Source organism: Gymnoscopelus braueri, assembly GCF_963280865.1.
Source record: "Gymnoscopelus braueri genome assembly, chromosome: 17".
Lineage (NCBI taxonomy): Eukaryota > Metazoa > Chordata > Actinopteri > Myctophiformes > Myctophidae > Gymnoscopelus > Gymnoscopelus braueri.
In genome coordinates this window covers 43,701,775-43,714,649 of record NC_137617.1, presented here as the reverse complement: position 1 = coordinate 43,714,649, position 12,875 = coordinate 43,701,775, and the positions used below count along the sequence as shown (strand labels likewise).

The window sequence follows — 12,875 nt, the reverse complement described above, 5'->3', positions numbered from 1 at the left end:
AATAGTTTAGATTGTTCACAATCTAAACTAGAAAAAGTGCTCCTCGGAGCACAGGTCTCCGCCAGGTTAGGTACGTTATTCTGGCCTCCTGGTGGCGCTATAATAGGCCAATGTGAAAAGGGTGCCAACTAGGGGTGGGACGATATATCGATATATCGCAATACTTTCTCCCGCGATAAATAATCGATATCCTCCCGAAAAATATCGATATACGAGTTTGTGATACGTTGTTTTTCCTACTCTGTATTTGTGTAATGATGATTTTGAACTGTTTGGTGCTATTTTATGTGTTTATGAATTGAATACAAGGACTATCGTGATATATCGTTGGTGAATTTTCATGCAATATATCGTGATATCGCAATATATCGATATTTTCAGATATTGTGATATATCGTTGGTGAAATTTCATGCAATATATCGTGATATCGCAATATATCGGCATTTTCAGATATCGTGATATATATTGTTATCGTGGGCCTAATATCGTGATACATATCGTATCGTGAGGTACCCATATCGTCCCACCCCTAGTGCCAACTGTGCCATTTATTCTTGCATTGACACTGCATTCATGATTTGAGGCATTTTCTTCCAAAAATGTGTTTTGCTAAATTAGACCTGCTGGTGGCGCTATAACAGGCCATGTGAGAAGGGTGGTATTTTTTCCTCCGCCTAGTGGGAATGTGCGTGTGAAATTTCTCGGAAATCGCAAGCTGTGTGTATACTTTGAGGCTTTTTGTTCAAAACTGACCAATCCTGCAAACTTTGGAAGCCAACCTTAGGAAATGAGGATGGAATATGGGAAATCGGACAGATCCGTGTTGATCACATGACTATAGAGATACTGTGTACCGATTTGCATGACATTTGGATAAAATTTGTAGGAGTAATATAAATTTGCACAAATCGGCCTCCTGGTGGCGCTGTAACAGGCCCATGTGAAAGATTTGGGGCAGAGGTTCTGAATTGGCATCCAGGGAGTGTGTGTGCACAGTTTCGGAGCGACCAGGCCAACGGTGCCGGAGATTAGCTGGTGACAGACGGACGGACGGACGGACGGACGGACGGACGGACGGACGGACGGACGGACGGACGGACGGACGGACGGACGGACGGACGGACGGACGGACGGACACACGGACGGACGGAACGGACGGACGGACACACGGACGGACGGACAGGGGGTAAAACATACTCTCTCGCCATGCCTTCGGCCTGGCGGAGACGACTAGAAAAAGTGCTCCTTGGAGCACAAGTCTCCGCCAGGTCAGGTAGGTTAGAGTGGGCCAGCAATGTTCGGAATTTGCCAATCAGGCTGAAATGTGAAAAATCGTACGGATCCGTCTTGATCACTTGACAAAAGAGATAATATGTACAGATTTGCGTGATGTTTGGACAACATTTGTAGGAGTAAATTGTTTTGCAAAAATCTGCCTCCTGGTGACGCTGTGACAGGGCAATGTTGAAAGGGTGGCATTTGTTCCTCAACATAGTGTGAATGTGCATGCAAAGTTTCACCACAATCGGACGTTAGGTTAATGATTTGCGGCATTTTATTCAAAACGGGCCACTCCTGCAAACTTTAGATATCAATCTTAGCCAATCAGGATGGAATATGAAAAATCAAACAGATCCGTCTTGATCACATGACTATAGAGATCATTGTGTACTGATTTGCGCCATGGAGGAAGCGTCGCAACGTTTTTCCTTCTTTTTAGTATTTTTTAGCCACTGTTCTTTTTTAGCCTTCTCTTTTTTTCCTACACCGTCGGGTGTCTAAGGAGTTATGATAGACAAGCACTTCTGGACATCAGCAAAGCGATTGCACACAGAATTCCGAAAACCCTCCACACGGCTTTGTGGGGGGATGGCTTCCCTTTGTCCCGGCTGGGACAATAACACGGAAGCGGCGAAGACGACGACGGCGACCAGGCCGGCGAGGAACAAGAGCGGGCCTCCTCGTAAGAACAACAAAACGTGGATATAAACCTGCACTGCCTTCAATCCTGCTAGCGAACGTTAGATCTCTGTGTGAATCAAGAATAGTGACCACTATGGACGACTTACTGGCGCGCGTTAAGTTTAACACCGAGACGAGGAACACGTCGATTGTTGTGCTAACGGAGACGTGGCTAACTGAGGTAGCATCTGATTCTTCCATCACTCCTCCTGGCTTCACCGCGTACAGGAAAGACAGAGACCCTGTACTGAGCGGTAAGCAACGTGGGGGAGGAGAGTTTGTGCCCTGATCAACAACAACTGGTGCAAAGATGTTAAAATCCTAGAGCCACTGCTCACCAGACCTTGAACTTTTAATCATAGCCTGCCGTCCTTTCTACCTACCACGTGACTTCAGCATTGTGATTGTAGCCCTTGTTTACATTCATCCTGGAGCTAATAAGGACACAGCTATGAAGGAATTACACCAGGCTATCAGTGCAGAAAATCGTCACCCGGACTGCGCAGTCATCTGCCTTCAACCGGACGGACCTAAAAAAGGTCTTTCCTAAATTCCACCAGCATGTCACCTGCAGTACCCGTGGTGACAATATTCTTGACCACTGCTACATGCCCTTCAAGGATGGATACAAAGCTCTCCGCCGCCCACCGCTAGGAAGCTCTGACCACTACGCCATCCAGCTTCTACCTGCCTACAAACAGAGGCTAAAAAGGGAGCCGGTCGTTGAGAAGGTGATCCGAATCTGGTCTGAGGACACAGAGGCTATGCTACAATCCTGCTTCTACCAGACTGACAGGGGGATGTTTAAGAACGCCGCTGGGAATAATATCAACGAACTCTCAGACTCAGTCACTGGCTTTATCAGTAAGTGCATAGACGACATAGTCCCAAAAAAGACAGTTCGGATCTATCCCAATCAGAAACCATGGATGGACAGCGGAGTACGTGTACATCTGCATGCACGGGATGCCGGTTTCAAATCTGGCGACGTGTCTCCAACACCATCATAAAGTACGCGGACAACACGACAGTGATAGGCCTAATCGTCAACAACCACGAGTCTGACTACAGAGAGGAGATCAACTCACTGGCACTCTGGTGCCGGGAGAACAACATCGCTCTTAACGTCGACAAGACCAAAGAACTGATCGTGGACTTCAGGAGGCCGTGGAGAGACCATGCGCCCATCCTCATTGACGGTGCTGCAGTGGAAAGGGTCAGCGAGTTCAAGTTCCTCGGAGTACACATCGAGGAGGACCTAAAATGGGAGACGCACACCACACACGTGAAGAAAAAGGCTCAGCAGCGACTGTACTGGCTCCGCCGCCTGAAGAAGCTCGGAGTAGGACATCGCATCCTCAGGCTGTATTACAAAAGTTCGGTTGAAGGCGTCCTAACAGGCTGAAAAACAGGCCAAAAAAAAGAAAAAAAGAACAGCCCCGCCTCGCGCCGAAGCCCGCGCCTAAAAGCAAGCGCTCCTCTTTCAATTTCCCTGGAATGCCAATTTCCCTGTGACATATATATTCAGTATCATTTGGTCTTTGTCTTGCTTTTGTATTCTGATATTCCTGTGTTTCTGAGGTGGAGAATTGGTGTGGTGGAGACTGTGCTGCTGAGTGCCAAATGTCTGACAGCTGTGGCAAATGACACCTGCTTGTGCAAGCTAGGCAAGACCTGGGCTGTTGGTTTTGTAGGCGGAAGTGGTTGAATTTGGTGGAAGTACCGCCCAAGGAAATGACGTTGATCCTTTACAAATCTGTTCACATTCTCCGTGAATGAAACAAGTCTTGTGATTGGTCAAAAAAGATTGGGTAGCACTTGCTATGCATCCTATGTGTATAACGCATCATGAACATACTTATAAGGCATTATAATCTGTTCATAACCCTGTATAATCAGATTTATAAGAGCTCATAAATACTCATAATGCTTTATAACCATAACCATAACACATTATAAGGCCTTTTATAATGACTTATACGTATCAAGTGTTATAATACTTCATAATTGCTGCCAAATTGGTAACAGTTGCTATTCATCCCAAATTAATTCTCATAGTTATAATCCATTATAATCAATTGATAATGCTTTATTATCACTGTTATATATAACCATTATAACCATTATAATGCATTATTATAATGCATTTATGGAGTTACATTTGTTACATAACCAAACAAAAGAAAAACATTTGAGAGAGAAAAAATATAAACAGAGCAAAGAATAGTTTTGAATGAAAACAAATTAAAACAGCAAGCGAAAAATAATAATTTGTAAGCAAAGGAAATTATATAAACAGAACAAAAAAATATTTTTAATTAAAACAAATTAAAAACGCAATCAAAAAAATATATTTGCAAGCAAAAAAATATAAGATTTGAAAGAAAAGAAAAAATTATTGAGAACAAAACTTTTAAAATTCAAGAGTAAAGAAATAAGGAAAAACTGTTTAAACTACATAAAACAAAATACTTAGTAAAATGTTTGGGAAATAAAATGTTTTTAATGTTTTTTTCCTCATTTGCGAATGAAAGTTGTTTTTTCTGATTGCAAAATGCCTTCTCTCTCAAAACCTATGTCTTTGGTCTCGATTTTTTTTTCTCTCTCTTGGATTTGTTTGTGTGAGGGGTTAAAGTTCAGAAGGCGGGTCCTACGCTGATAGATGTAAGACACCTCTCCATTGGTCACTTGGAATCTGAGTGACAACTCCCCCTTCCTTATGTAGCTTGTTGAATGCAGGGATGGAGGTGTGTTACGGCCAGCATGGTTTTTTGATTGATTGAATTATTAGCAGTTTGCAAAAAAAAACTAAAAAACATGAAAGTATAGTGCAAGGTCAGCTAAGAGTATTTAAAACCCAAGAAAGATGACTTGTTTCCATTGGGGTCCTTTGTACTCAATTCATAGAGTCATTTAATGACAGACAGATATACATTACTATGCAAAACATCATAAAAAACAAAAACAAAAAAAATATGTACAGTAAACAGTTTGAGTAAACAGATTGATGGAATACTTTATTAACAGTAGGATACAGAGGTACAATTGTACAATGATTGTTATAAGGATAACACAAAAAGGCTCGTTTCCATTGTGGTCCTCTGGGACTGAGGTCAGAGCTCCATTCCAGCTCTGGGCGCTACACTATTCGTTACAATATTGAGCATTTTAGGCTATTAGCAATTCAGATGATTCCCTAATGTTAGGTTTCTGTTCTACTTACAGTTTGTGATCTGTATTTAAAATTGTTGTATTGTTGTTACTGTTATAGTAGGCCAGTGGTTCCCAAACTTGGGATCGGGACCCTCAGAGGGGGTCCCCAGATTAGCTTAATGGGCAACATTGTTTTCTCTCTCAACAATAAACAAACCAACCTATACAGTATAAGTGTATACAGGGTAACACATTTCTAAAGTGACAATTTAATGACTTTTAAGACCTTTTTAAGGCATTGTGCGCTTGTAGTTCGGCTATTTTCACAATATTTATCTGTGGAACTGAGTCAAACTAAATCTAATGCCTACAATTTCAAGTGCTTGTCAGGGTGGGTGGTCCCCAGTTCAAGTATGATTATTTTGGGGGGTCCCCAGTTCAAATATGATTATTTTAGGGATTCACAGCCTGAAGCACACTATCAGACGAAACGTTTCCAAAGCAGTCTATCTGGAATGGGCCTGGCCAATAGGCCAGTCACTTCAGCCTTGCCTTAATTAGAATAACGAATATAACTAATTTCAAAGGTTTCCGAGGCTGTGAATCCCTAAAATAATCATATTTGAACTGGGGACCCCCCAAAATAATCATACTTGAAGTGGGGACCACCCACCCTGACCCAGGCATTAGATTTAGTTCGACTCAGTTCCACAGATAAATATTGTGAAAATAGCCAAACTTCAAGCGCACAATGCCTTAAAAAGGTCTTAAAAGTCATTAAATTGTCACTTTAGAAATGTGTTACCCTGTATACACTTATACTGTATAGGTTGGTTTGTTTACTGTTGAGAGAGAAAACAATGTTGCCCATTAAGCTAATCTGGGGACCCCCTCTGAGGGTCCCGATCCCAAGTTTGGGAACCACTGGCCTACTATAACAGTAACAACAATACAACAATTTTAAATACAGATCACAAACTGTAAGTAGAACAGAAACCTAACATTAGGGAATCATCTGAATTGCTAATAGCCTAAAATGCTCAATATTGTAACGAATAGTGTAGCGTCCAGAGCTGGAATGGAGCTCTGACCTCAGTCCCAGAGGACCACAATGGAAACAAGCCTTTTTGTGTTATCCTTATAACAATCATTGTACAATTGTACCTCTGTATCCTACTGTTAATAAAGTATTCCATCAATCTGTTTACTCAAACTGTTTACTGTACATATTTGTTTTTGTTTTTGTTTTTATGATGTTTTGCATAGTAGTGTATATCTGTCTGTCATTAAATGTCTCTATGAATTGAGTACAAAGGACCCCAATGGAAACAAGTCATCTTTCTTAGGTTTTAAATACTCTTAGCTGACCTTGCATTATACTTTCATGTTTTTTTGTTTTTTTTGCAAACTGCTAATAATAATAATAATCAAAAAACCATGCTGGCCGTAACACACCTCCATCCCTGCATTCAACAAGCTACATAAGGAAGGGGGAGCTGTCACTCAGACTCCAAGTGACCAATGGAGAGGTGTCTTACATCTATCAGCGTAGGACCCGCCTTCTGAACTTTAACCCCTCACACAAACAAATCCAAGAGAGAGAAAAAAAAAATCGAGACCAAAGACATAGGTTTTGAGAGAGAAGGCATTTTGCAATCAGAAAAAACAACTTTCATTCGCAAATGAGGAAAAAAAACATTAAAAACATTTTATTTAGCACAACACATTTTATTACCCAAACATTTTACTAAGTATTTTGTTTTATGTAGTTTAAACCGTTTTTCCTTATTTTTTTACTCTTGAATTTTAAAAGTTTTGTTCTCAATTATTTTTTATTTTCTTTCAAATCTTATATTTTTTTGCTTGCAAATATATTTTTTTGATTGCGTTTTTAATTTGTTTTAATTAAAAATATTTTTTGTTCTGTTTATATAATTTCCTTTGCTTACAAATTATTATTTTTTGCTTGCTGTTTTAATTCGTTTTCTTTCAAAACTATTCTTTGCTCTGTTTATATTTTTTCTCTCTCAAATGTTTTTCTTTTGTTTGGTTAATAAAGACACAAATGTAACTCCATATGCATTATACTACGATTATAAGTTATTATAAGTTGTCATTTGTTACTTTATGATCATTTTATAAGGCTTTTTTTATCACGTTTATAATGCCTTATTATCACTTATATTGCATTATACTGTGATTTTAAGTTATTATAAAGTGAACATTTGTCACATTAATATCATTTTATAAGGTGTTATTACAAAATTGTTATCGCCTTTAAAACACTGTAATAATGCATTTTAATTACTGTTATAATGCATTACACTATGATGATATTAAGTTATTATAAGTGGCCATTTGTTACTTTATGATCATGTAATAATGCTGTATTATAACGTATAAAATGCCTTATACTCACTGTTATAACGCATTTTAATCACTGTTATAATGCCTTATTATCACTTATAATGCATTATAACTGTGATTATAAAGCATTATAGCAGTTATAATAAAGATTTAATTATAATGGATTATAATTGTGAGAATACATTTTGGGTTGCATGCAAGTAGGTAGCAATTATGAAGTATTATAATACTTGATATTATAAGTCATTATAACATGCTGTATAATGTGTTATGATTGCATTATACGTTGTTATGAATATTTATAACTGTAATCGTCATGTGTTATAAGCATAATACAATGCATTTATACTTGAACTTATAAGTCATTATAACAAGCTTTATAATGTGTTATGGTTATGGTTATAAAGCATTATGACTATTTATAAGCTCTTATAAATATGATTATAAAGGATTATGATCAGATTACAATGCCTTATAAGTATGTGTATAATGCGTTATACACATGGGATGCATAGCAAGTGCTACCAAAGATTGTTTCCGGGGAAACACTTACGACGGAAATCCTGTCCACTCAGGACTTCCAAGAAACTCGCTGGTTTAGGTCGTGACCAGGCTCTTCTCTTCGCAGATGAGTGAGGCTGGGAACGACGCTACTGCATGTGGGGAATTGTCCATGCCACTGATTCGCTGGTTCACTAATGATCATGGTTGCTGATTGGGTATGATTGAATATTTCGCAAAAAGCGGCCTCCTGGTGGCACAATAACAGGCCCATGTGAACAATTTAGGGCAGAGGTTCTGCTCTGGCATCCAGGGAGTGTGTGTGCAGTTTCACTGCAATCAAGCCAACAGTGCCGGTGATTAGCTGTTCACAGACGGAGGGGGCGACGGACACACACACACACACATACACACACACACACACACAGTGCAAAACATAGTCTTGGCCATGCCTTTCGGCCTGGCAGAGACAATAACTGACAATACATTTTATTTAGGAGTTATTTATTTAATTCTAATCCGATATCCATATTTTTGAATTACTATAATGTGTTGTTCAACCCCCTTAGCTGTGATTTAACGCAGATATACAGTATATATCAAAGTTCAATCAAAGTTTTGTTGTTTTTGTGACATGGCATGCCACTATACACTAACTTTGATTGTCGTAAAAATTATTAAAATCAAGATAGAAGTTAATATTCTGTCTCGTTGTGCCATAACATCCCGAGTTGAGAACAGCAGCATGCAGACCATGAGAATAACTGGTGTTTTCTTCATCCCCATAGTCATCATTATGATTATTATGATTGTAGACTTTCAGTCTATACCGTCAAGTTGAATCTATCTGTTTCACTAATACTAGTTTCAGTCTCTCTCTCTTCATATCTCTGCACATACAGGGGCATGTTGAGAACATTCCAGGGAAAAGATCCAGGAGGCCTCTCTCTCTCTCTCTCCCCCTCTCTCTGAATATTTTCCAGGAACAGATCCAGAGGAGGTTGGCCGACTATCAAGGCTTACTGTCATTTATTTTATTTTATTCTTTTAGCGGTGCCAGCTGTGTGTGTTTGCGTGTCTGTCCGAGCACGGCATAAACAGCTGCAGTTGATTGCAACACAAAGATGCAAACAATTACACTTATCAAACACAAACAGGAGACAGTACACCACATGCGCCACTTAAAAGACACGCACACGCACACACACACACACACACACACACACACACACACACACACACACACACACACACACACACACACACACACACACTATATTATTTAATGTAGTATTTTAAAGTAAATAAAGTGTAAATAATAAAACATCACATGGATGCACCTGGGAAAAATACTTAAGAGTACTTAAATTGAGTAAAAATACTTAAAAGTACTTCAAATTAGTAAAAATACTTAAAAGTTGTTAAAATTAGTAAAAAATACTTTGAAGTAAATACATTGAGTAAAATACTTTAAAGTAAATAAATTAAGTAACAATACTTAAGAGTAGTTAATGTAGTTAAAATGACTAAAAATACTTAAATGTAGTTAAAATGACTAAAAATACGTTAAAGTAAAAAAAAAGTTGGAATAAATACTTTACAGTAAATAAATTGAGTAAAAATACTTAACAGTACTTAAATTGAGTAAACATACTTAATAGTACTTAGAATAAGTAAAAAAGACTTAAAAGTAGTTAAAATTAGTACAAAAAATACTTTAAAGTAAAAGTAAAAATAAACAAAGTTATTAAAATTAGTAAAAATATCAACAGTCAGAAAATAATTAACGATTTAAATTCCATTTGTTTTCACCGGAAGGCGGAAGCGTTTCAAAAAGCGTTCTTTTTGTTGTTTTATACTATCTGCGGATCGTTTCTCTTAGCCAGTGGAGCTTTAGTTACCGTGAGCTGTGTTTTCTTTTACTGTTGTTTTTCCATCTTCAAATCCTATAATGCAATAAAAACAGCGTGAAATTCCGTTTTGTTAGTAGCGGGGTAGTTCCGGGACATACAGTGCCGGTGCATTTCCGTTTCCGTGAAACATTTGCCACTCACAAAAGATAAACAATTTAACTTTTTTTTTTTTTAAATGTACCTAGTATAATTTTAAGTAACAGTATTAAAGGTCACTAAACTGAGTACAAATACTTAAAAGTAACAAACTTAAGTATACATACTTTTAATCAACTATATGGAGTAAAACATCATTAACTAGAAAAAGTGCTCCTCGGAGCACAGGTCTCCGCCAGGTCAGGTAGGTTATTGTGGCCACCTGGTGGCGCTATAATAGGCCAATGTGAAAAGGGTGCCATTTCTTCCTCGGGCTAGTGGGAATGTGCGTGCATTCATGATTTGAGGCATTTTGTTGCAAAAATGTGTTTTGGTAAATTAGACCTGCTGGTGGCGCTATAACAGGCCAATGTGAAAAGGGTGGCATTTCTTCCTCGGCGTAGTGGGAATGTGCGTGCAAGTTTTGGCGGAAATCGCACGCTGTGTTCATGATTTGAGACATTTTGTTCAAAACGGACCAATCCTGCAAACTTTGGAAGCCAACCTTAGCCAATCAGGATGGAATATGAAATATCGGACTGATCCGTCTTGATCACATGACTATAGAGATACTGTGTACCGATTTGCGTGATGTTTGGATAAAATCTGTAGGAGTAAATGGGTTTTGCACAAATCGGCCTCCTGGTGGCGCTATAACAGGCCCATGTGAAAAAGGCAGAGGTTCTGAATTGGCATCCAGGGAGTGTGTGTGCACAGTTTCGCAGCGACCGGGCCAACGGTGCCGGAGATTAGCTGGTAACACACGGACAGGACAGGACACACGGACGGACACACGGACGGACGGACAGGGGGTAAAACATACTCTCTCGCCATGCCTTCGGCCTTCTAAGTTCATAAAATCATTACAAATACTTCAAAGTAACTAAATAAACCTAAATTGCCCACATACTGTATGCGGGCGGCACTACAGCAGTTTCTAACATTTGTAATGGCCATAACTCGGTGACTATTGCTCTATTCAACGCAAATACAGTAGTACCGCCTCAATACCAGCACCCACACATCAAATAGAGTAGTACCGTCTGAATACCAGCACCCACACATCAAATAGAGTAGTACCGTCTGAATACCAGCGCCCACACATCGAATAGAGTAGTACCGTCTGAATACCAGCACCCACACATCAAATAGAGTAGTACCGCCTGAATACGAGTGCCTACACATCAAATGCAGAAGTACCTCCTCAATACTAGCACACACACACACATCAAATAGATTAGTACCGCCTGAATGACAGCACATACTCAAACAGAGTAGGCACCGCTTACTCACACTGGGTGTGATTTTTTTAGCACATATAACTCACAAACTTAACACTAACCTAACCAAACAGAATGACAATCAACTTTATTGTCACTTCACAGGTTTACATGTGTTAAGAAGTGGATGCCATTATTTTTGGTCGTGCACACTCCATCATTATTTTGAAGTTTTGTGGTAAGGGACTCTGAGAACTGCATGTCTGGACCTCTGGACTTTAAAGCTAAATGGAGCTTCTTCGAGAAAGCTGTTCACAATCTAAATAACTGGAATATTAGATTGATTTGAGTTATTTATTTAATAACTCATATATATGTCACAGGGAAATTGGCATTCCAGGGAAATTGAAAGAGGGCTTTTCGAGACAGGGTTTTTTACGCGAGGCTCGCGAGGAGGAGGATGAGGAGGAGGCGTGAGGCGGGGCTTTGAAACGAGGCAGCGCGAGGAGGAGGAGGAGGCGCGAAGCGGGGCTTTGATACGAGGCGGCGCGAGGAGGAGGCGCGAGGCGACCTGGCTTTTGTTGTTCCCGCCCACATAGCAACCAGGAAGCTACGCTAGGGGAACGCTGAACACGTGTTCACACGCACACGTGATAATAGTTATTGTCCATGACGGATGCGCGCCGACTCAGCAGAGCTTGAGGCCGAGGAGGCGCGCCCTTGCGCCTCCAGGCGCGAGTGCCCGCGTCGACCGGCCGAAGGTCTGCTAGTCGAATCAGCGCCGTCCGAGTTGTGAACCGATAGGGGGAGAATAGATCTTTTCATGGGTTACAGTCTATGGTTACTATCCAGTGTCCACGACGACACACATGTGTGCGCATGCACACACGCATCGTTGCTGTCGGGCAGAAACCAGCTAACTCCATTTTTTTTTATTATTATTTTTTCCACAAATCAGTGCTATTGAACACCCTTTACGTCGGTGTGTTGTTTAAAAAATATTGAACCAATGAAAAGTATTAACACTTGGGTGTCTAAGCAGTCAACTTAACTTGAGATTCTTAAGTGAATTATCTTTGCTCATGAAGCTCTCAGAAGGGTCCCCTTCCATTACTTTTCCTAAATATTCAATTCAAATCATCTATTTTTTTGTTATCATCTGAAACGTTTTCTAAATATGAAATTAGGCATACTCATACCTTCGGCGTGATATTGTACTGCCATAACATCCAGAGTTGTGAACAGCACCATGCAGACCACGAAAATAAATGGTATCTTCATCATCCCCATAATCATCACAGTTATTATGTTGTTTGTAGTCTCTCAGTCTATACTCTATACCGTCAAGTTGAATCTATCTGCTTCACTGTCTCTGGTAGTTTCAGTCTCTCAAAACATTCCAGGGAAAAGATCCAGGGGCTCGCTCTCTCTCTCTCTCTCTCTCTCTCTCTCTCTCTCTCTCTCTCTCTCTCTCTCTCTCTCTCTCTCTCTCTCTCTCTCTCTCTCTCTCTCTCTCTCTCTCTCTCTCTCTCTCTCAGCTGAAAGCCTCTGGTTTGCCTGTGTTTAAAAGCCTGTGATAAAAGTAACAAGTACGACAGTGTGTTAACAACATTACATTCTACT

The 12,875-nt window shown here is 39.8% G+C and overlaps 1 protein-coding gene across 1 annotated transcript in view; it reads right to left on the bottom strand.

Moving 5' to 3' along the window:
• LOC308104769 (B-cell receptor CD22-like) overlaps positions 1 to 12,601 on the bottom strand; it is a 54,014-nt gene extending 41,413 nt beyond the window's left edge. The window contains exon 1 of the mRNA XM_080455291.1: positions 12,452 to 12,601. Within this exon, the coding sequence (XP_080311417.1) occupies positions 12,452 to 12,548 (97 nt within the window). The 5' untranslated portion in view covers positions 12,549 to 12,601. The remainder of the gene's footprint in view (positions 1 to 12,451) is intronic.
• Positions 12,602 to 12,875: the final 274 nt, after the last annotated feature.